Consider the following 24230-nt stretch of genomic DNA (forward strand, 5'->3'; position numbering starts at 1 on the left):
AATCTCTGCCTTCTCGGGGTTGCCCTCAGTGTCGCTGCTGAAGAGGCCTCCGTCCTCCTGGTCCTTGCTGTGCGGGTCCCACGTCACTGCGTTCTCCTTGAGGTGCCGGCGGGCGTTGGTGAAGCTGGTGGAGACTGGCGTGAGGGTCATCATGGGCAGGGAAGGGTCTTCTCCTTCCTGAATTTGGAAAGCCAGGCCAAGGCCCTCGTTCTTGAGAGCTGCGCTCCCTCCTGCGCGTGGGGAGAGCAGGGAGGCGGGGACAGGAGACCTGAGCCCCTGGGCGCCTCTCCCACGTGTCCCCCAGTCCCAACACTGGACCTCTTCAGGTTCCCCGCAGAGAGGCCTCGTTCCCAGGCCGGGTGCGCCGCGCAGCGGTGAAAGCCGCCTTCGCAGCCCGCAGGCGACCAATGGGTGCCGTTGGCTTTCGCCCGGAGGAGGGGACGGGCGTGGGGGCACTGGCTGCGGCGGAGCGCGGCGGGGTAGCGGTGGGGGTCGTGCGGTGGTTATGGAGGGGGTCCATCCGCCAGCCCTGGGCTCTGGGCCAGCTGCGGAGACCGGAGTTTTTCCCCAGCACGGAGCCGCGCAGGCCGGCGACCCCGCCCCAGGGCTCTACTGCTGGGACAGCGCCCGCGGCGCCGCTCCCGCCCCTCTTCAGCGCAGTCTGCGCCTCTCGCTGGGCCTCGCCAGCTCGCAGTGCGCGTTTATGCTGCGGTAAACGCACTGAAGGAACGCACAGCTTATCTCATAGGGTTTTGAACTGATTTTCGGTACGCCAGCTGGGGTGTGCTTTGCCCATTTCCGATCCTGTTTCCAGAGAACACAGCTGCTTAGACAATCTGTTATCTTCGCGTCCTGCCTTCCTTTTGGCGCCAGAACATCCTAGAGATCAGGGGCCTCTCCCATGCCCTGGAACCATCCTCTCACTGTGCTGCTCTTCCTTGGTGCCCACAACAGAGCTCCCGAAGGCAGGCCTGGATCAGGGGCGACTGGGGCCCTGAAGTGAGATGGAGCAAGGCAGAGCGACCCTCGGGAGAGGGGCATGGGGCGGCCCTGTGCTTTAGACTCAGTACCCTGTGGCTTGAGGAGGTGACACTGTGTCGAAGTGCGGGTGAAGGGAGGACGGCTGAAGGTACATGCGGTCCCCGGGACCTCACAAACTCCGCTGACGCGGGTCACACCGGGGCCTTAGCTACGGCGGGGCGAGGCGGGGCGAGGCGGGGCGAGGCGGGGCGAGGCGGGGCGAGGCGGGGCGAGGCGGGGCGAGGCGGGGCGAGGCGGGGCGAGGCGCCCTGCGGCAGACAGGCGCGCTCCCTTCTGGGCGAGCAGGTGCGAGGCGCGCGCCATGGAACGGCCCTTAGCTGAGTTTCGGTTTGCGCGCAAACTGCCTGCCTGGCGGCCCAACGCAGCGTTTCCAGCCGGGACGCACAAACCTCGGGAGAGAAGGTGGAAGCCGCAGCGACTCTAAAGGCAGCCCCCGGCTGACTAAAGCTGTTCTTGGTACGGAAACCGAGGCCCCAGGGCCCTACCCAGCCTGATTCAGGTGAAAGGAGGGAAGCCTCGGCCGGGTACCGGCGTCGGAGCCACTGTCGGACCTGGCCCTGCTGCCGGGGCGGGTCTGCTGGGCCTCCCTCCCGCTCCGGGCTAGACCTGATGTCTCCTGCCTCTCGCGTCCGCACTGATCTGGGCTTTAACATTTTCTTTCCAGCCCGCGAACCACGCAGCTCTGGATTCCAGGCAGGAAGCGAGGGTCAGGGTCCTGGAAGAAAGCACCCCTGTCCTTGAATTATTCACCCCGAATTGAATTATCATGACACCCTGTGGCTTTGGGAAACCTCTCCACAACCAAGTGGAGCCACAGCCCTCGGCTAATGAGGGTAGAAGGTGGAATTAGATACTGATCAAAAGTGGCAGTAATTAAGGCTTCGTTTGATTTACACCTGGGGCACATGCGGCTCGTAGCCTAGATAGCCGGTGACTTAGAAATGGGTTTGAATAGAAAATCTACAAAAGTGTGTTAGCTGTAACTGCCGGTGGTGGCAGAAGCTTGTTCAAGACAAAAACAACAACAAAAAGGATTTAGTGTAGCCTTTTCACACGTAATTTAATTATTTTGGTAATCTCTTTTTTTTTTTTTTTTTTTTTTTGAGACGGAGTCTCGCTCTGTCGCCCAGCCCAGGCTGGAGTGCAGTGGCGCGATCTCGGCTCACTGCAAGCTCCGCCTCCCGGGTTCACGCCATTCTCCTGCCTCAGCCTCCCGAGTAGCTGGGACTACAGGCGCCCACAACCGCGCCCGGCTAATTTTTTTGTAATTTTTAGTAGAGACGGGGTTTCACCGTGGTCTCGATCTCCTGACCTTGTGATCCGCCCGTCTCGGCCTCCCAAAGTGCTGGGATTACAGGCGTGAGCCACCGCGCCCGGCCTTATTTTGGTAATCTCTTATTTTGCAGATTTAATTTGCATCCTTTTGTGTTTTCATTTGGTTTTAACTCACGAGTAAAATGGTAAGGTGACTTGCAGTGAGACTGAAATGTCTCCGTGGAGATACAGGACAAAACATATTAAGGGATAAGTGTTTTGCAACAATCTGTGCCAAGGGTTTGTTCCTCACAAGTGTAATAAGAACTAAAAGGTTTTTATTTTTTATTTTATTTTATTTATTTACTTATTTATTTATTTATTTATTTTGAGACAGAGTCTCACTCTGTCGCCCAGGCTGGAGCGCAACGAATGGCGTGATCTTGGCCCACTGCAACCTCTGCCTTCCAGGTCCAAGCAATTCTCCTGCCTCAGCCTCCTGAGTAGCTGGGAGGTACACACCAGGTAGTGTGCCACCATGCCCAGCTAATTTTTTTGTACTTTTTAAATAGAAACAGGGTTTCACCATGTTGGCCAGGCTGGTCTTGAACTCCTGACCTCAAGTGATCCACCCGCCTCAGCCTCCCAAAGTGCTGGGATTATGGGTATGAGCCACTGCGCCCAGCCAAGATTCCTTTTAAAATTAAAATGTACTGGAAGAGAAGTGTACCTTGCTCACCTTAAAATTATTTCCCTTAAGTTCATCTATTTTTGCACAACATTTGATATGAGGGAATTTTTTAAAATTACTGAACCTATTGTTACTCAATTTTGATTTGATATTCTCAGCAATATATGAGATTCCAGGTGACTTGCAGAAAGGTGAAAAGAAGGCAGCAGCACAGTTCAAACATTAGAACATTAGAACTTGCTTTTTTCTTTTTTTTTTTTTTTTTTTTTTTTTTTTTTTTTTTTGAGACTGGGTCTCACTCTGTCATTCAGGCTGGAGGGCTGTGGTGTGATCTCGGCTCACTGCAACCTCCCCTCCCGGGTTCAAGCAATTCTCCTACCTCAGCCTCCCAAGTAGCTGGGACTACAGGTGTGTACCACCAAACACAGCTGGTCTAGAACTTTCTGAGTAAAACAATTGCTTAAGATTTTAGAATCAATTTCCCTTATTCTTTTTCTCTTTGCAGTTAAAAAACAATGTCTAACCCACGCAATGAGCTTTTGACTATATACCTCATTTCAAAAGGAATATGAGATCATTGAGTTGGACCCAGAGAAACTGAACTCAGAGAAAACTTCCATTATCGAGAACCCAAAAGCTGATGGCCAGACAAAAGGATGAGAGGAAATGCTGGACCTCCAGTTTGTTATTAATTGCTCTTTTTTGTTTTGTTTTTTTATTGAGGTGGAGTCTCTCTCTTTCACCTAGGCTGGAGTGCAGTGGTGCCATGTTGGCTCACTGCAACCTCTGCTGTCCAGGTTCAAATGATTCTTGTGCCTCAGCCTCCCGAGTAGCTAGGACTACATGCATGTGACACCACGCCCAGGTAGTTTTTTTCTATTTTTGGTAGAGACGGGGTTTCACCATGTTGGTCAGGCTGGTCTCAAACTCCTTACCTTAGGTGATCCACCTGCCTTGGCCTCCCGAAGTCACCGTGCCTGGCCAATTGCTCTGTTTTTCATAAGGGACTCTGCCTTAAGCTCATTTTCATTGACCTATCATTTCTGGTTTGCTCTGGTGTGAAAATTCTCATTAATTTTTTTCTTCAGATTATCTCTAGTTCAGAAAAAATAAAATTATAAAATTTACAATTCATGTGACATAATTTTGATGGCATACTGTGGCCTGTCAGAGATTTCTTTAACATTCCTTTTTGTTTGTTTAGTTTTGGCTTTTGGTTTAAAGAGTTTGTTGAAACATGATTTGTATACTATAGAATGTATCTTTTAACATACAGTTCAAAGATTATTAGTAAATTTACTGAGTCATGCAACCATCACTACAGTCCAACTTTAGAACATTTTCATCACTCCAAGAAGATGCGTCATGCCCATTAGCAGTCACTACACATTTCCAGCCCCAGCCCTATGCAAACATTAATCTACTTTCTGTCTCTATACATTTGTGTATTCCAGATGTTTCATGTAAATGGAATTATACAGTATGGTAAACATATTTTTCATCTACTTATTTTTATATTCAACTAGGTTCAACATGTAGCCATAACCAAATATTTAAATTTTCTCTCTGGAAGCTTGAAAATATTTATTTTTCTTGATACTTACTTCTCCTTCTGATTTCTGTTTTCTATACTGAAACAGTCTTTTAAATGATTGCATTCATTGATTAATTCCTTATTTTTCTCTTCTAGAAGACCTTCTTTTTCACTCTCGAAACAGCAGCTTTGGATATTAATTACTATTTGTTCATTATCCCCTTTCTTATGAGCACCATCTAGTTGCTGTTCAAGCAACAGATTTTCATGTTGTAGTTGAGATATCCGCTCCTCTAATAGTCTCGCTTTCCTTTATTTGATGCTGTGTTTGGCTTAGGTCCTTTGGCACACTTTTTTTTTTTTTTTTTTTTTTTGAGTTAAAAGATAACAATTAGTTACTGAACAACTTTCTAAAGCTGGAATTAAATTCAATACCCTAAAAAGTAAACTCCATGAGACAAGAAGTTCTCACAGATAATTTTGTATTGTTCAGACGGCCAAATTAAGTCATCAAGGCCATCCCTAAAATGTGTTCGCTTTTTGACCTTTTTCTTTTGATGCTTTCTTTGCAGGCCTGTCATACTTTCTCCTTCCTAGGAAATTGCTGATGGTAGGTTTTCGCATCTTGTCTTTGTTGCATTGATCCATCATCGTCAGCAGATGTACTATTATATAGGTTTTCTGATACCTCTATTTTTTTTTTTTTTTACTTTTGTGCTGCTTCCTCCTTCAACCTGTGGTTATTTATTTTCACTTTTCTCAGGCCTTTCTTGTTCTTCCTCTGAAGTCACTTCTAAGTCTTGTTCTGCTCTAGATGTTTGTACATCCTTTCTTTTTACTGCATTCCTCACAACAGACTTTTCCATTTCAGTGGTAGGCTTCAAGGAAAGATGTTTTACAGGAGGCCCTTCTCCTTTTACCATATTTTTTCTTCTTTTTTATATAAAGGTTCAAGTAAAGACTCTGAAGCAGTCTCAGGGTTATACTACTTGGTAGTAAAAGTCAAGTCTTCATTATCTAGTTTACGGCATGAATCAACACACAGTTCTTTGAAATACTTAATGCAGATTCGTCAGAACTCCCTGAATCTTCTACACTTGCTCCTCCTTTTTTCAAACTTGCATTCTTAGATGCTTCTGGATCGTCATTTTGAAGACCATTTTCAAGTATCTTTTTTTATGTTGCAAAATTTGTTGTTGAATGCTAGTCAAAGCACCAGAAATTGCATAATTGTTTGCTGTCTGTACGTACATATTTTGAATAAAGACAGTAATATTTTGTTGAAGAATGCCGACTATACCTAATGAGCCATAATGTACAGCAGGCATGAGGACTGTTTCTCCCAACCTATCAACAGCATGTACATTTGCTTGTCACCAAAAATTCCAGCATTTGCTGTCTTTTGCAAACTGCAGCAAGTAAACGTGGTGTGTTTCCATCATTGTTCAGCACTTCAATATCCATATCACGGGAAAGTAGTTTTTCTACCAGGAATGTACTCTCATTATAGGACAGCACAGTGGAGAGCAGTGTTGCCGTAGATATCCACGTTCCGGCAGAATGATGCCACAAATCTCTTCCTGGCGATGTACAACCTTCTCAAAGGCGTCCCATTTTGTTTGTCACCAATGTCAATGTGGTATTTTCAGTTCACCAGGAGAGTCCCCACTTCCACATGGCCATTAGCACAGGCCAAATGTACAGCAGCCCTGTCCATCCACAGCTGAAGGGATAAAGAAACTGCCATACAGATACACACAGAATATGCTTCAGTCATAAAGCTTTAGGAAATCCTGTCATCCACAGCCACATGGAGAAACCCAGAGGACATTAGGTCCAAGAAAATGAGCCTGGTGGAGAAAGTCCCACACTGCATGATCTCAGGCATGTGGACTCCTAAAAGCTTTATCTACTGCCCGTCCACAGATGAAGGGATCAAGAAACTCTAATATATATTCACAAAGAGATAGTCTTTGGCCATCAAGATAATTAAAGGATGTCATCTGGAGGAACACAGACGGCCCGCCGAGGCTGCAGCTGCCTTGTCCTGCACTGTGGATGGAAGCCACTGTTCTGACAAGAGGCTGAGCTTAGGTGGTAATGCTTGCTACTGCTGTGCAACCAGGTTCCTGACAGGCCCGGGACGATACTGGTCCAGGGGTGGGGGACCCCTGCTCCAGATGACAGCCAGAGTAGTCTTAAATGTAAGTTGGATTGTTGGTTCCCTGCTTAGACCTTTAGCCATTTCCCATTTCCAGAATCTTTGGTGTGGCCTGCCTGGCCCTACTTAATCTGGCTTCTGCCCTCTCACTCTCCCTCCTTAGCCCCCATCATCTCATGCTACTCCCCCTCGCCCAGGCACTGCCCGGATATGTTCTTCTCCTTGGGCAAGAAGTACTGTGCATGCAGGTCAAATCTGAAAGGGACATTTCTTTCCTTAACGAGTGTCAGGGATTGGGGATGTGACTGATGATATAAGGGGCCCTCCAATCAGACTTTCCAGTCTAACCAAGAAGATAATAATTACAATGTTGATGCTAAAAAAGAAGATTCTGGCAAAATAGAACTTCTGAAGCATCATAAATCAGATGACTAATATTTGTGATCCCTTTTTAAATTTTCACGTGAAGAAGAATAGGGGATGTAACCGAAGAAATGAACTAAAAGTTCTTCTCTGTATTGAGAACCTAAGTGTGGGATGCTGTGTTTGGCTCTGGAAACACGTGGCCTCCTGGTACTTAATAAACAATTTACCTCCTGGTACTTAATCACACATGACCTGTATTAAAAGAGACACTTCAGTGCTGAATAGTTTGGTGCTCAAAGGGCAGGAGAGCCAGTTAGTGCTTGGAGAGGCATAGGGGGAAACCCTACCTGATGGCCAGGGACGTTGGGACTGAGTCAGTCCATGAACTGTGCTTGCCTGGGAGAAAGACAAGGAGTTGAGGGAGAGGAGATGGAGGCAATTCTAGGCCTGAGATGGGTCTGAGGATATCTGTGGGTAATAAGACCAATTAAGCTAGAGTAGAAGGGTCATTTGTGGAGCAAAAGATTGTGGATTGTGTTATACATGGAATTTCTTAGGCCACTGTGGCTTTTTAGTAGATAATGAAATCAATATAGAGGATCTTGTCCCCCATTAAAAATGTTTTGTTTTGTTTTGTTTTTTTGAGATGGAGTCTTGCTCTGTTGCCCAGGCTGGAGTACAATGGAGTACAGATTCTTTTAAAAAACACAAGTTAAAGATTGTGACAGAAATATGAAAACTAGCCGGGCATGGTGGCTCATGCTTGTAATCCCAGCACTTTGGGAGCCTGAGGCGGGTGGATCATCTGGGGTCAGGAGTTTGAGACCAGCCTGGCCAATCTGGTGAAACCCCGTCTCTACTAAAAATACAAAAATTAGCTGCGCTCGGTGGCAGGCATCTGTAATCTCAGGTACTCAGGAGGCTGAGGCAGGAGAATCACTTGAACCTGGGAGGTGGAGTCTGCAGTGAGCCGAGGTTGCACCATTGCACTCCAGCCTGGGCGACAGAGCGAGACTGTCTCAAAAAAAAAAAAAAAAAAAAAAGAAGAAAAGAAAAAAGAAATTATTAAACCTGTCTTAGTTTTGGTTCTTGGTTTAATCCAGTTCAAACTGGTCTAAGACAAACTAAAGGAATTCATAATAAGGACGTAAGAGTTTTGGTTTTGCTTTTGTTTTTTTCACAGACCCCAAGATTAGACATGCAGGCCAGGTCTCACATGTAAAGAATCAGAACACCTTTAGAAAGGCAAGCAGCGCCTCTCTGTTTCTTGCCTCTGCATCTCTGTGTGCTTTTGTTTCATTTTCTTTCAGGACCTTGTGCTGTGCACGAAGGTGGTATGCAATCAGAAGACGTCTGAGGAGACAAGTATACGTCTCCCACCACAACATTATATGATGCTTGGAGTAAAAACAGTCATCCCTGTTTCTACCTACAATTGTATTATTCAATAAAGATTGCTGCCAGACATGGTGGCTCATACCTGTAGTCCTAGCATTTTGGGAGGCCGAGGCCGGGCAGATCGCTTGAGACCAGGATTTGAGACTAGCCTGGACAACATGGTGAGCCCCCATCTCTGCAGAAATAAAATAAAATAAAATTAGCCAGGTGTGGTGGCCTGTGCCTATAGCCTCAGCTACTTGGGAGGCTGAGGCAGGAGAATAGCTTGAGCCCTGGAGGTCCAGGCAACAGTGAGCCATGATGGCGGCACTGCACTCCAAATTGGGTGACAGAGTGAGACCCTGTCAAAAAAAAAAAAAAAAAAAGATTGCATTATTCAATCTTTTTTCCCATATATAATTTATATAGTTACATAATTACATTCTAGTATTTGCATATACTGAGAACTACATATAATTTAGAATTATGCTGTTTTCACTTGTATATCACCTACATTTCCCTATATAGATATATAACATCTCTATTTGTCCTTTTCCACTTGACTGCTATGTTTCTCAGATTGATATACTGTGATCTCCTAAGCCAGTTACAGATTGATATGGATTTAAATTACTTCCTATTTTCTGTTTTATAAACAATAAACACTGTTATGATATAGTTTTCATTTTTGTTTGGTTTTTGATCATTTCCTGTGGAAGTATTCTCAAAGCTGAAATTGCTGAATTAGTGGGAATGAACATGGCTGTGTCTTTTTAAACGTTTTGTCAGCTTACTCTCAAAAAAGATTACACCAATAGGTATTGCCACTAGCAGTAGTTACGAGTTTGTCTCACCATGATTACAAATTTTCCCAAATTGGTAGCTTATTCACACTGATTGGAACATATGAGTTGTTCAATATTTTAGAATATGTTTATGGGAAAGCCCTTGAATAGATTAAGCAAGAACATATAAATATGTAATAAATTCCATACTGGAATACATCAGTGATCCTTCTAGCTCTGCATCTTGAAACCTAGTTAAGCTCTTTTATGTTGAATTCACCCTGATAGAGTTTTGGAAAATACTTGCTTTTTACTTCTGAAAGTTTTTGCAAAGGATTAAGTTTTGTTTTTCTGAAAAGTTTTGTCTCTGAAATTTTCTGCCTAGACTTTGGACAAGGTGTTCTATTAATTGTCAAATGCAATAGAATTTAATCACATTTTCCTTTCTAGGTTACTTTATAAGGTGTTCCTACAGGTCATAAAAAAATGCCCACAAGGAGCCAAATTACTTTATTCATGGGTCTAATATTGCTTTATAGTATTGCTATATAGGTTTAGATAATTATGTTGTTTTACCTTCAGTAGTCATATTTTGGTTATAGGTAAAGTCATTCCTAGTTAAAATAGTATGCAAAGCAAACATTTGAAATCACCATTATTCAACATGTTTTGCTATTACTTACAAGTAACAATTTACATTATTTTAATGTTGTAAATAGTTGTGGAATTTAGTCATTTTCTGTGTATTGAATTAATTACTGGCATTAAATAAGTATCTTCTCTCTTCAGTAGCTTAACTCATTTCCTGAATCTACCCATTTAATATCATGCTTTTGATTGGTAAAGTCACACATAAATATCTATTTTACTTTTTATAATATAATGTCATAAAAATAGGGAAGATTTTCTGACAGACATTAGCCAACTGGTGACATTTTTAGTGAGTGCCAAAAAGTAATATATGAATATATGAAACATCAAATGTTTAGCATAAACTTTATAAATAGCAGAAATTATTAGTAGAAGAAATTACATATTGTCTGCTAAAATAAAGATTAAAAATTGACTATATGAAAAAATATAGTTTCTTGAGCTGATCAAATAAATTGATTATAATTCTTCCTTGTTTTCTGTGTCTGTGGAAGTCATAGTAAAGCCAAAAAATGTATACCTTGAATTATGTTGGTTTTTTTTTTCCTTTATTGCTCAGTTTACATACATTTTTGTCCTCCTTTGAACTTACTTTCTCCAGACTTGGGTATGTCATGGGCATAAATCAAACCACTCAGATCCACTTCTGGAGGTTGATGTTGGTTTTCAAGCAGGTCCTTGTGGCATCTGTTCCCTTTCCATTGCTAGTCAGTACAGAGCTCACCTAAAAGCTACCAACCAGATAAAAGCTTCTGATGCAAAGAATTTGACAACCCATTAGCTAGAAAACTAGTTCCTGAATAACTTAAAATCGACCGAAGCCTTCCCCCATATGTAACATTGTTCTGCCATTCCCTTCATTTTTGCAGTCCTCCTCTGTATAGCCTTGGAAAACAGATCGGTGGGGTAGCAGTGAAAGACATCATGATACCAAATAGAAACAAGGACTTGGAAGACACACTGGACCTCTTAATTTCCAGGCCACTTGACAGTAGATACAGTTCCTTACAAAAGAACATGGCTTGATATTGGGAAAAGAGGGTGCTGGAGATGAGGGAAGATGAATTAGCCACCAAGACAGTTCACCTTGCAATTCAATCATTTAGATCTAATTGAAGAATGATTGTTGCCATGTTCCAGAACAAGAATGAAAGCCGTATTCCACAATGAAATGGCGAATTCATATCTTCTGTGTTAGATTCTAGGAAAAAAGGAAGTAAAAGAAATACAGAAAGGTCCTTGATTCACACCTTTCATCCCTCCCCATCTGCGCTTTATTCTTCCTAACTATAAATCCCATGCTGAAATTCTACTGTACTCAATAAACATATAATCATATTCAGGACTCTGCCAAGACAATATTATTCTTTTTTTTTTTTTTTTTCTTGAGACGGAGTTTCACTCTGTCACCCAGGCTGCAGTGCAGTGGTGTGATTTTGGCTCACTGCAACCTCTGCCTCCCAGGTTGAAGCAAGTCTCCTGCCTCAGCCTCCCGAGTAGGTGGGACTACAGGTGTGTGCCACCATGCCTGGTTAATTTTTGTATTTTTAATACAGACAGGATTTCACCATGTTAGCCAGGCTGGTCTCAAACTCCTGACCTCAGGCAATCCATCGGCCTCCCCTCCCAAAGTGCTGAGATTACAGGCATGAGTCACTGTGCTTGGCCAACAATATTCTTAAGTTTAAAGAACATATAATAGTTGGAAAAATTTATGAGCAGAAATATTTTAGAGGATATTTTGTTATATAGTATTTCTATAAATGTTCTCAAAATAAAATTTTGAATGACAATGCTTTCTGTATTTCCTCTTCTCTAGTTGGGCGGTTCTGTGAACATAAAACATCCCCTCCTGCTCTGATGTTTCGCTTTTTATATAGTTTGGATTAGTGTCCCCACCCAAATCTCATGTGGAATTGTAATCCCCAACCTTGGAGTTGGGGCCTGGTGCAGGTGATTGGATCATGGGGGTGGATTCTTCATGAAAGGTTTAGCACCACCCCTTTGGTGCTGTCTCCTGATAGTGTTCTCATGAGGTCTTCCTCCTGCTGCCACCATGTAAGACACAGCAGCTTCCCCTCACTTTCCACCATGATTGTAAGTTGCCTGGGGCCTCCCCGGAAGAAGCCACTATGCTTCCTGTAAAGCCTGCATAACCATGAGCCGATTAAAACTCCCTTATTTGTAAATTACCCAGTTCCAGGTATTTCTTTATAGCAGTGTGAGAATGGATTAATAAAACTTTCCAGGAAGATCATTTCATTCCCCACTCTTTGCCTCTTTCCATCTGCCCTTTATTCTTTATTGATTCCCCTGGTCTCTGACCACCCACCTCAAGTTTTTACCATATTTATTTTATAATCAATTGTTCCATGCGTTATCATGCTATAATATAAACACTTTTTATGATAATAGACATCATGACTAATAACTTCTGTTATAATAATGAGGATATCTGAAAAACATATTTTAAAAACAGATACACCATAGATATGACATCAATGGCTGGTGTAAGAAGAAGGTTCTAATTGGAAGCTGATACAGGAGATCAGTTTGTCTCAGAGCACTTAGTAACCTGAACCTCACCCAATACAAAGCACAAAGGTTGAAGAAGTGATAGCCCTTTTAGTGAGCTACCAGGGATTAACCACTAAATTTTAGTACCATTGCATATGGTATTTGTATATTGTATCTCTGAGTTCTGTGAGCCAAAGAAGAAAAGATTGATTTTTGGAGCAAGCATCTTTACCATGACTAGGCAAAATAAAAAAGAAATAGAAGTTAGAGTTGATAGATGTCCACTATCAAAAACAACTTACATTTGGCTGGGCATGGTGGCTCACGCCTGTAATCCCAGCACTTTGGGAGGCTGAGGTGGGCGGATCAAGAGGTCAGGAGATCCAAGACCATCCTGGCCAACATGGTGAAGCCCCGTCTCTACTAAAATACAAAAAATTAGCCGGGTGTGGTGGTGCGCACCTGATGTCCCAGCTACTAACGTGGGAGGCTGAGCCAGGGGAATCACTCGAACCTGGGCAGTAGAGGTTGCAGTGCACTGAGATTGCACCACTGCACTCCAGTCTGGGCGACATCTTAAAAAAAAAAAAAAAAGAAAAGAAAATGAGGAATATGGGCAGGCTTTATTCTTAGCAGCAAAAGGCAACTGTGCCACCTCCAGGTGTTTTGTCTGAAATACACCTGCCACCTTTCTACCAGATTACTTCATTCCTTGCTCACAAAACGTGTCATGCACTCTACTGCTAGTTCAAACTCCTCAGCCTGACACTCGAGATTCTCTGAAATTCTTCCCTGACATACCTCTCCAAAGAAGCTTACTTTAAGGAAACTCATACTCTGGCTAAATGGTGTTTAAATTCTCAAGAAGCCACTGTGTCTTCCGTCTACCTTCCCTCGCATCTACCTTCCCTCGCTGACGTGGTCTTTATTCTTCAAATCCCTTATTTCTTGTTTACTCCTATAAGTACTACCTACGTTGTAAGGTCTAGTGCAAACCCTATATCCTCTAGGAAGACTTTTCATACCACCGTAGACCATACTGACTTCATTTCTTCAGAAGGCAGTAATTCTTTTGTTTGTTTGTTTTTGAGATGGAGTCTCGCTCTGTCGCCCAGGCTGGAGTGCAGTGGCGCGATCTCAGCTCACTGCAAGCTCCGCCTCCCAGGTTCACGCCATTCTCCTGCCTCAGCTTCCTGGGTAGCTGGGACTACAGGCGCCCACCGCCACTCCTGGCTAATTTTTATTTTTATTTTTATTTTTAGTAGAGATGGGGTTTCACCATGTTAGCCATGATGGTCTTGATCTACTGAGCTCGTGATCCGCCTGCCTGGGCCTCCCAAAGGGCTGGGATTACAGGCGTGAGCCACCGTGCCCGGCCCAGAAGGCAGTAATTCTTATTATCTCTAACACACGTCAGGCATATAACACTTAGCTATTTTGGCGGAAGTTACTGGGTTTTTTTTAAATGGAGTTATATACCTCTCAAGCAGAATCCTGTTAGTTCATACATTCTTAACATCCCCAACCACTCTCGGCCCTCTGCCTTGTATGTTACTAGGCTCAACAGCAGTTAGTAATGATGAGCACTCCTTAATTTGAAAGCGTTCACTGCATCTACCCCAACAATGGCTACTGATGAGCTTCTCCACTCCAGCTCCTATTAGCCAAGCCCTGGATGCCCCCAGCACACAGGTTTAGGGCTTCTGGCCCTGACACATAATAGGGAAAGGGGACTGCTTCAATACAGATGATTATTATTTATAAAGTCACTCACAATGTAAGTAATAATATGCGACATTTTAATTTGTGATGATTAAAGGCGCTAAAGTGGTGACTCTTTGGGTAGAATGTAAAAGTGAACTGCCCTTAACGGCCACAAGGCGCCCCTTCTAGGAGTGGTACCTCCCAGGATAACGGAAAACAGCCCCAGCCCTATCAGGAGCAAGCTTGGGGGCGGGCTTTAACCTCCCGGCCCACTGTTTGGCTAGCTGCAGGTGCTGGCCTCCAGTGATTGGTTGCTGCCGCGAGGGCTGCCGGGACTAGCACTCGGCGGTTGTTCCAGAAGAAGAAGACAGCGATGGCGGCAGAGCCTTCGAAGACTGGGCCTTCCCGGTCTGCCTACCAGCGGATGGGGAGGAAGAGTCAGCACTGGGGTGCCGCTGACATCCAGTGCACCAGGTGTGGAAGGAGGGTATCCAGAGCATCCGGTGAGGAACCCAAGGGCCCACCTAGCGGGGAGGCAGCCTGGAGGGAGGGCTGGGGGCCAGGTGAGCTGGTGGGCGCGTGAGGCTTGCTCAGCTGCATCCAATCCTGGTGTCCCGGAAACTGCGTCACAGGCCTCCTGCAGCTGCCCCAAAAGGGCCGTGTTTGGGTTGGTTAGGGCGGCACCTGGCACCTTTCACGGCTTTCTCCACTTCCCCATCCAGGCCTCATCGACCCTCCAGCCGGGAGGATGGGGGCCTGGGTGACTTTAATCTACCCCTCACATGGCAGGTTAGCGGGTTCATGCAAAAGTAGACGTAAGTTGTAGCCCATTGTTTTGTCATGAAGAAGGAACGAAAGTTGATTTTCTTGTGTAGTTTTTGTTGTAGGAGTAACAAGTAGACCACTGTGAAATGGTTTTGGATTTTGTTGTTAGCGTTTTTTTGTTTCTGTGGGGTTTTGTTTGTTTGTTTGTTTTTTACATTATGGCTCACATTGGCCTAAAGCACTGTTTGGAAAATGATAGTTTCTTTTGTGCACCTTGTGTTGTGTGTGTGTGTTGGTCTTTATACGTGAAGGGAAAAATACACTGCATTACTATTGGTCTGTTCATCTATAATCTACTCAAGTGATCACAGGTTCAAGTTATTTATTTTTTTTATTAGTTTTTTTTTTTCTTTGAGATGGAGTCTTGCTTTGTCACCCAGGCTGGAGTGCAGTGGCGCGATCTCTGCTCACTGAAAGCTGCACCTCCCGGGTTCACGCCATTCTCCTGCTCTCAGCCTCCCGAATAGCTGGGAGTACAGGCTCCCGCCACCACGCCCAGCTAATTTTTTGTATATTTAGTAGAGACGGGGTTTCACCGTGTTAGCCAGGATGGTCTCGATTTCCTGACCTGGTGATCCGCCAATCTTGGCCTCCCAAAGTGCTGGGATTACAGGCGTGAGCCACCGCGCCCAGCTGATTCAAGTTATTTTAATGTAACTTAAAATACCTGGAGCTACTGAAAATTCATATTACCTGGTGTAATTGTTTATACTTTAAAAGTTAGGGTCATTCGATCAGTTTTCTCATTCTTGTCAAGATGGACTCTGAGATGTGAGCCTCTGCAGAAAAAGTTGTGATTTCAGTGGAGAACCAAGTTTCTCCTACTTGGGGTTTGATCACTGCTACCGTTACGTAGAAAATCTCCATTTTTGAATGAAATTAGAATTATGGAATAAAGTTCTAGAACACAACCTTCTAAAATGAGTACTTCTTTCATACATTAGTATTATGCTTAGAAAAACTAAGTTGGAGAAGTAGTGGTTATGTGTATAGAATCCTGAAAGTGCTTTTTAAGGTGTAATATACCACAAGTTATTTTGAGTTATTCAGTATCAGAAATTTTATAGTAACAGATAAGTGTTTTTATTTCTTTGGCGATGTTATCTCTGGAAGTTAAATAGGGCTTTAAAATTTACCATGGTTGTAAGCAAGTTTCAGGTATTTCAGTTGGCTGGGAAACTTGTAAAGTTTTTTAAAAAATAAAATAAATTCAAGGCCGGGCACAGTGGCTCACGCCTGTAGTTCCAGCACTTTGGGAGGCCTAGGTGGGTGGATCACTTGAGGTCAGGAGATCAAGACCAGCCTGGGTAACATGGGGAAACCCTATCTTTACTAAAAATTAAAAAAAAATTAGCCAGGCATGCTGGCGCACACCTGTAATCTCAGCTACTCCGGAGGCCGAGGCAGGAGAATCGCGTGAACTCAGGAGGCGGAATTGACAGTGAACCGAGATCGTGGTCCATCTCAGAATGAATGAATGAATAAATAAATAAAATTAATGCAATTATTATAATTCAGCAAGAACTCTGTAATTATTTTGCTAGTAAAAGATGACTGATTTTTATCTAGCTTTTTTCCCTTTTTGTTTTCTTGCAAAACTTAAAAAATGACAGCCTTTTGAAATTATGTAGCTAAAACAAATGTTGTTTATTATAAACTTCAAATTCTTTTTTTTTTTTTTTTTTTTTGAGACGGAGTCTCGCTGTGTCGCCCAGGCTGGAGTGCAGTGGCGCGATCTCGGCTCACTGCAAGCTCCGCCTCCCGGGTTCACGCCATTCTCCCGCCTCAGCCTCCGAGTAGCTGGGACTACAGGCGCCCGCCACCACGCCCGGCTAGTTTTTTGTATTTTTAGTAGAGACGGGGTTTCACCATGTTAGCCAGGATGGTCTGGATCTCCTGACCTCGTGATCCACCCGCCTCGGCCTCCCAAAGTGCTGGGATTACAGGCTTGAGCCACCGCGCCCGGCCTTAAACTTCAAATTCTTAGAGCATTTAATCATGATATTAGGTTTTCCATCAAGTTATGATATTTCCTTTCATAAATGCTAAGTTTGTGAGTTGTGGGTGTGTGATAATAGTAGCATCTGGCTTCTGGCCTTTCCAATGTCTTAAGTAATTCTAAGAGCACGGTCTTGCCAGTGTCTCATTTTGGCCACCGTTTTGGCCCTTCTTGACCACTTCACAGGATGGGAAATATAAAGTAGTAGATGGCAGTATGGTCAGTCAGGTAGAATGTTAGACTTGGAAACAGAACTAGATTGGAGTCTGGATTATACCATTTAGTTAACCAAATCTCCAAAATGCTATTTCATCTCTAGCCCATTTAACTGTAATATTTACAAATAACAAAATAAAATGTGTCAGAGCACAGATTCAAAGTATTCTAGGTACAAAATAGCTATCTGAATTAATGCAGTTGCTATTACATAGCTCTTTTTGGTTTTTCTTCTTGATTTTTCTTCCTCCTGACCTGAATAGTTGGTTACTCTTGATTTATATTCAATAAGTCAACCATTTCAAACTCTAGTAGGTATCTTTTCCTGTACAGTAGGATCCTCTTTGAATTTCCCTTTGATCAGTATTGCCCATTCAACATTAACACACCGTGGGCAGTTTAATCACAATAGAATTTCATCAGTAAAATTAGCCGGGTGTATTGGAACACACCTGTAGTCCCAGCTACTTGGGAAGCTGAAGTAGGAGGATCCCTTGAGCCCCAGAGGTGGAGGCCGCAGTGAGCTGGTGCCACTGCACTCCAGCCTGGGCAACAGAGCAAGACCCTGTTGCAATAATAATAGTCATCAAAATAATAATTAAGAATTTCATGAATAGGTCACCACTGTGAACTTCAATGTGGACATGCTTTTTGTGAACTATGCTTGTTAATGACTGAAGAATGCACCACAATTGTATGCCCTGATTGTGAGGTAAGTTTTATAATTTTTCAGATGAAACATATCACAACCTAATGTTAATGGTAAAGATACTACAGTAGTAAAAAATGCTGCTAGTTAGAAATTTAAAACTTGGCTGGGCATGGTGGCTGACGCCTGTATTTGGAGAGTGAGGCGGGCAGATCAAGAGATCAAGAGATTGAGACCATCCTGGCCAACATGGGGAAACCCGTCTCTACTAAAAATATAAAAATTAGCTGGGCCTGGTGGCGCACACCTGTAGTCCCAGCTTCTTGGTAGCCTGAAGCAGGAGAATTGTTTGAACCTGGGAGTTGGAGGCTGCAGTGAGCCAGGATTGCACCACTGCGCTCCAGTCTGGCGACAGAGCAAGACTCCGTCTCAAAAAAAACAAAACAAAAAACTAAAAACTTGCATTTTGCTGCTGAATCTTTAAGCAAACCTAACAAAAGATGAAACTTTTTCTATCCATTTTATAATTGTTTAAAGTGACCAGGAAAAATAAAAGGCTAAAGTCATGCACTTATTGGCCTACATATTTTGATTCTTTGGTGACTTCTGTGGAAAATTACATCTTTTGTTTATTTTAATGGTGTATATTCCTTTAAAAACCCTAGCCCCTGTTTTGCCCACCAATCCATGCAGCAAATTTTGAACTCTGCCTGCCCGTCAACCTTTGTATGTCATCAAATATACATTTGTGGAGATGCCATTCTATAACAAGGTAGAGAAGCAAAACTACTGCCTAAAATTTTTACTTCAGAAGCACTAAAAACCAATTCCATTAAGACTGAAATCTGTCCATAAGAATGAGATCAAATTAAGGATGTAAAATACAATTTACTTGATATCCTATTCATTTAATACACTTGTAAGTGTAGTTCAGTTTATATAGTATGTTCCTGCCAAGTTGACTCAAGCTGTTAATTCTTTTTTTTTTTGTTTTGAGTTGGAGTCTCACTGTCCTCCAGGCTGGAGTGCAGTGACCCAGTCTTGGCTCACTGCAACCTCCACCTCCCAGGTTCAAGTGATTCTCCTGCCTCAGCCTCCCGAGTAGCTGGGACTACAGGTGTGTGCCACCACGCCTGGCTAATTTTTAGTATTTTAGTAGAGAGGGGGTTTCACCGTATTAGCCAGGATGGTCTCTTGACCTGCTCTGTCTTATCTCCTAGGATTGCTAAGAATCAAATCTGAATCTCTTGACCTCGTGATCAGCCCACCTTGGCCTCCCAAAGTGCTGGGATTACAGGCATGAGCCACCGCGCCCAGCCAAGCTGTAAATTCTTAATGTTTTACTGGATAAATCAGATGATAAGGCTTTGTATCATTTGTTTTCTGTGGAAGTGTGGCAGACCCTATGGAGGCACAAGACCTAGAATGCAGTTCTCATTCTGTCAGTCTAGGCTGGGTTTCCTCATTTGTGAGATGGATATAATACCTGCTCTGTCTTATCTCCTAGGATTGCTAAGAATCAAATCTGAATTATGTAAAAGTTCTCTCTAAGCTTCCAGACTACTAAAATAACCCTTCATTGTTTAGGTTTGAATGAACTGGCTTGCAGCTTAAATATGGTTTAAAAAAACCCAAACCATATATTGTAATTAATGAAAGTTTAAATTGTAACCAAAAATTACATATTAGAAGCTGCCTATTTTGTGGGAAATTCTTAACCTCTTCCCTTTTTTTTTGACGTGGGGCTCCTTAAACATGGCTGGCTATGTGGTTAAGATGAAGTGAACCCCCCTCCTGTGGTTGTGGTGGTAGATCCCTGATGGATTCAGTCTTGTGGGTGAAGAATAAGTGAAGGGAAAGGAAAGGAGGAGGCAGCTGGAACTGTCTGTGTCCATATCCGTCCTGTTCTAATATTTAAAAAAAAAAAAAAAGACTTGGCAAATGATTTCACATTTAATATTCTTAAATCATTATACTTGTATTATTTTTGGGATTTTGGATAATGTGTGGGAGTGTTAATAGTGTGTTTACAAATACTAATTTTGATTTTAAAGTTGTGATAAATCTATTTTGTATCATTGACTAGTTTTGTTCTAAGAACCTTTTACTTTTAGAGATAAGTGACCTGTCCCATCTTCCATTCTTATTCCCTCATCCCCTCACCCACCTACTATTAGCCCAGGTAATTGACAAGTGACTATATTCGCATTCTTCAGACACACTGGTGAGCTGGGCCCTATTAAAAGAAGTCATTCAAGAAACCTTCCTGAAATTGTTACCACTCTTTTTAAACTTTAGATTTGTATTATTACCTAATATTTATTTGGAATAAGATATTCAGAGAATGGAAGAATCTAGTTTAAATTTAGTGAAGTCTGAATTTATGGAATATTTGAGGAATGTAGTTTATTACATTTGAATGAGGTAGCTTCCCCAAAAAAGTGAGATTTAGGTTCCTGTATTCACGTTAGACTTATAATTCATCTTTAACTTCGAACGCCTAGGTAATGCCGTTTATTTCAAACGTAAGCCTAAAATCCATTCAAGATTAATAGGTATCCTTTTGTTCTTATTTCTGAGTTTGGGCGAATGTCCTTTTATTTGACAGTCTTTATTTTTGATAGTTGAATGGTTTTTGATAACATCCCTTCTCTGCTATTGATTGATGTTAATGGTTAATCTTTTTATAATTTTGCACAGCAAAATGACAGATTTTTATTCAAGAGTAGGATCATACCTAGGTGCTGTTTTAGACATACTGGCATTTTATTAACTTTTGGACCTGAGTCTAAAATACATTGGGCCATGAAGAAAGGATAAATCATCCAATCAATAGATAATTAACATATGCTAAAATCCCATGATTGGAAATATTAATAATATAAAAATTAGAAATATAAACTAGAAAGAAATACAGATAATTGTGTAATCTTGGATAGGAAAGCATTGCTAAGCATATCAAATATAAATCAGAAACTGTAGAATAAATGCTTGTTAAATGTGACCACAGTTTTTCATTTACAAGCAACAAAAGCAGGCAAAACACCATCATAAATAAAATTTAAATGACAAGCTGTAGGGGCAAAAGAAAACCTTTATTATATATGTTACAAGTTAAGAGTCTTTCTGCAGTTTTTACTTAAAATCTTTTAAATCAATGTATTCAATACTTCCCTAAACTATCTGGAAGAAATGTCCTGCATCAAATCTGCTGATGATAGCATTAACCTCTTATTATGAAATGCTAAGCCAAAGTGTAATGAACTAGGAGGTATATAGAAATTAAGTTTTTAAACCCCAATTTTTTTGGGAAAAGGGACTTAAAATACCATTCAGTTCAGTGAGATTTGTTAAAAGTAACCAAATTAATAATACATGGCCACAAGTCGATGGTTTTAAGTACATGATACTTGAAACCTTGAAAGAACATCCTCTTCCCCACCAAAGATGTATATTTCACAAAAATGGGAGACTATAACAATTGGTAGTCTACTTTGTTTCTTTTAGCAACATTCATCTATTCTCATGAAAATAAGCACTATAATTTTCTTAACTAATCTCTTTATTGATAAACATTTAGTTTAAAAAATTTTTCACTATAATTGTGTACAATTCCTCAGCCTCATCTCCATCAGTAGATTCTATAATTTCTAACTCCAAAATAAATTCATATTTTGGGCTTGTTATATTTGTTTTAGTGTTTTGGCAATTTGATGTGAAAAAATGGCTGTTTCCTTGTTGTAAATTGTAATTCCCTCATGACCAATGAAGTTGAGCAACTTTTCGTATGTTTGACTTATCAGTGCCTTTTCTGTGTGGATCTTTAACAGATCTTTTCAGATCCTTTGGATCTTTTCCTTTTGAATTGTCTTTTTCCTGACTTGTTTGTTGTTTGCTTTTTCTGGAGACAGGGTCTTGCTCTGTTGCCCAGACTGGAGTGCAGTGATGTGATCACAGCTCACTGCAACCTTAACCTCTCCAGCTGAAGCAGTCCTCCGACCTCAACCAGCCCAGTAGTAGCTGGGACTATGGGGGAGTAACCACTGCACCCAGATAATTTTTTTTTTTTTGGAAGAGGTGGATCCTTGCTATGTTGCCTCGGCTGGTCCCGCTTCAGCCTCCCAAAGTGCTGAGATTACAGGTATTAACCACTGTATCCAGCCTGTCTTTTTCCTAAGTTGTGAGAGTACTTTATGTGATAGCAATATTAACATTTCATCCTGTGTAACGATTTTCTCCCAGCCTCTCACTTTTGATTTTGTTGCATTTAGCCATTCAGAAATGTTTCTTAACTAGTCATTTTTACCCCTGCTTCATGAATTCTAGGTGGGTTTTCTTTTTTGTTTTGTTTTGGTTTTTTTTTTCTGACTAGGCAGACCTTCCTAACTCAAAGTTACATATATATCTTCAATACTTATGTTTTTTTAAAAAAGTGTATGTTGGCCAAGCTCATGCCTGTAATCCCAGCACTTCGGGAGGCTGAGGTGGGTGGATCACATGAGGTCAGGAGTCGAGAACAGCCTGAATAACATGGAGAAACCCCATCTCTACTAAAAATACCAAATTAGCCAGACATGGTCGTGCATGCCTGTAATCTCAGATACTTGGGAGGCTGAGGCAGGAGAATCGCTTGAACCCAGGAGGCGGAGGTTGCAGTGAGCCGAGATCACACTATTGCACTCCAGCCTGGGCAACAAGAGCGAAACTCCATCTGAAGAAAAAAAAAAAGGGAGGGAGGTATATGTTTAATTATTTTATATTTTATGTGATGTAAGGTGCGGGTATACCTTTATTCTTCAGAATGATTGGCTGATTTTGTCATACCTTTTATTGAGTAATCCTTCTTCCATTTAATTGAAATCCCACTTGTATTCTATATTAAGTTCTCATAGAGAGTTGGGTCTGTTTCAAGGCTTTGTTCTACTGATTTATTGTGCTAGCATCCAGTGTTTTAATTATTACAGTAGTATTATAATAGTCTTATTAATTGGTGGAATAAATTTATGCTGAATTATATGTTAAAGTTTTTGCAGTTTTTGTACAATATATTTTTCCATATGTATTTTAGAATTGTATTAATTTCATATTAGATGATTCAGTCTTTGTCTCCAGGAACCTGGTATGATTCTCCATTTTTTTTGTTCTTGTTTTATGACCTCTAGCCAGGTGCGATTTTTTTTTTTAAGGTTTTCTTTACTTAGAGCTTATAGTTTTCTTGTTAAATTTTCCTAAATAACAGGAAAAGAAACAGATAACCCCATTAAAAAGTGGGCTAAAGGACATGAACAGACACTTCTTAAAAGACATACATGCAGACAACAAATATGAAAAAATGCTCACATCACTTATCAGAGAAATGCAAATCAAAACCACAATGAGATACCATCTCACAGCAGAATGGCTATTATTAAAAAGTCGAAAACTAACAGATGTTGTCAAGGTTGTGGAGAAAAGAGAATCCTTATAGACTGTTGATGGGAATGCAAATCAGCCCCTGTGGAAAGCAGTTTGGAGATTTCTCAAAGAACTAATAGAATGATCATTTGACTCAGCCATTCTATTATTGGGTATATACACAAAGGAAAATAAATTATTCTACCAAAAAGATACCTGTACTCATATGGTTATCACAGTATCGTTCACAATAGCAAATACATGGAATCAGCCTACGTGTCCCATCGTTGGTGGGTTGAATAAAGAAAATGTTGTACATATACACCACAGAATACTATGCAGCCATTAAAAAGAATGAAATAATGTCGTTTACAGCAACATGAATGCAGCTGAAGGCCATTATCCTAAGCAAATTAATGCAGAAACAGAAAATCAAGTACCACATTTTCACTTACAAGTGGGAGCTAAACATTGGCCATACATGGACATAAACATGGAAACAATAGACACTGGGGACTGCTAGAGAGAGGGAGGCAAGGGCAGAAAAACTTTCTGTTGGGTTCTGTGCTCACTGTTTGGGTCATGGGATCAACAGAAGCCCAGACCTTAGCATCATGCCCTACACCCTTGCCACAAACCTGTACACGTACCCCCTGAATCTAAAATTTTAAAGAAAGAAAAAGATAGTTTAACATCGTGGCTTATCCTTTAATTTATTGAGTGAAGATAAAGGACATACTTCAGCTTTACTTAATTTCCTTTCCTTTCTTTCTTGTATTATATTGTGAGGTTTCAATGAGATAGTTTGCCCAGTATATAGGACTTAGACACCCAAAGAATGATGTTGCATTTCCTTCTGCCTACTTCATTTTTCTTTCAGGTATCAGTTCATGATCTTGAGTGGCTTTTAAAATATGTGGAAAAAAATCAGAGACCACAGGACCTCAAATAAATGAACATAACAAAACTGTTCTCAGAAAAAAGTCAACCATGAACTATCCAATTTTCTTCCATTTCTAACTGCATTTTACTTGAACACTCTCTCGAGCAGGGATTTTTCTTCATC

General features: G+C 41.7%; 1 protein-coding gene and 1 long non-coding RNA gene across 2 annotated transcripts in view; both read left to right on the forward strand.

The window, feature by feature from the left end:
* Window positions 1–1296: 1296 nt before the first annotated feature.
* Window positions 1297–9109, forward strand: LOC102119794 (uncharacterized). Its single transcript, XR_006693576.2, has 4 exons — window positions 1297–1497; window positions 5093–5130; window positions 5469–6724; window positions 8358–9109. It is a non-coding gene; the product is annotated as an uncharacterized lncRNA (long non-coding RNA).
* A 5328-nt stretch (window positions 9110–14437) lies between these two features.
* The window catches only part of RNF17 (ring finger protein 17), a 113020-nt gene continuing 103227 nt past the window's right edge, over window positions 14438–24230 (forward strand). Inside the window, exons 1-2 of the mRNA XM_005585492.4 lie at window positions 14438–14584; window positions 17739–17833. Coding sequence (XP_005585549.3) covers window positions 14455–14584; window positions 17739–17833 — 225 coding nt within the window. The 5' untranslated portion in view covers window positions 14438–14454. The remainder of the gene's footprint in view (window positions 14585–17738; window positions 17834–24230) is intronic.

The sequence above is a fragment of the Macaca fascicularis genome, chromosome 17, assembly GCF_037993035.2.
Source record: "Macaca fascicularis isolate 582-1 chromosome 17, T2T-MFA8v1.1".
In the NCBI taxonomy this organism is placed as follows: Eukaryota; Metazoa; Chordata; class Mammalia; order Primates; family Cercopithecidae; genus Macaca; species Macaca fascicularis.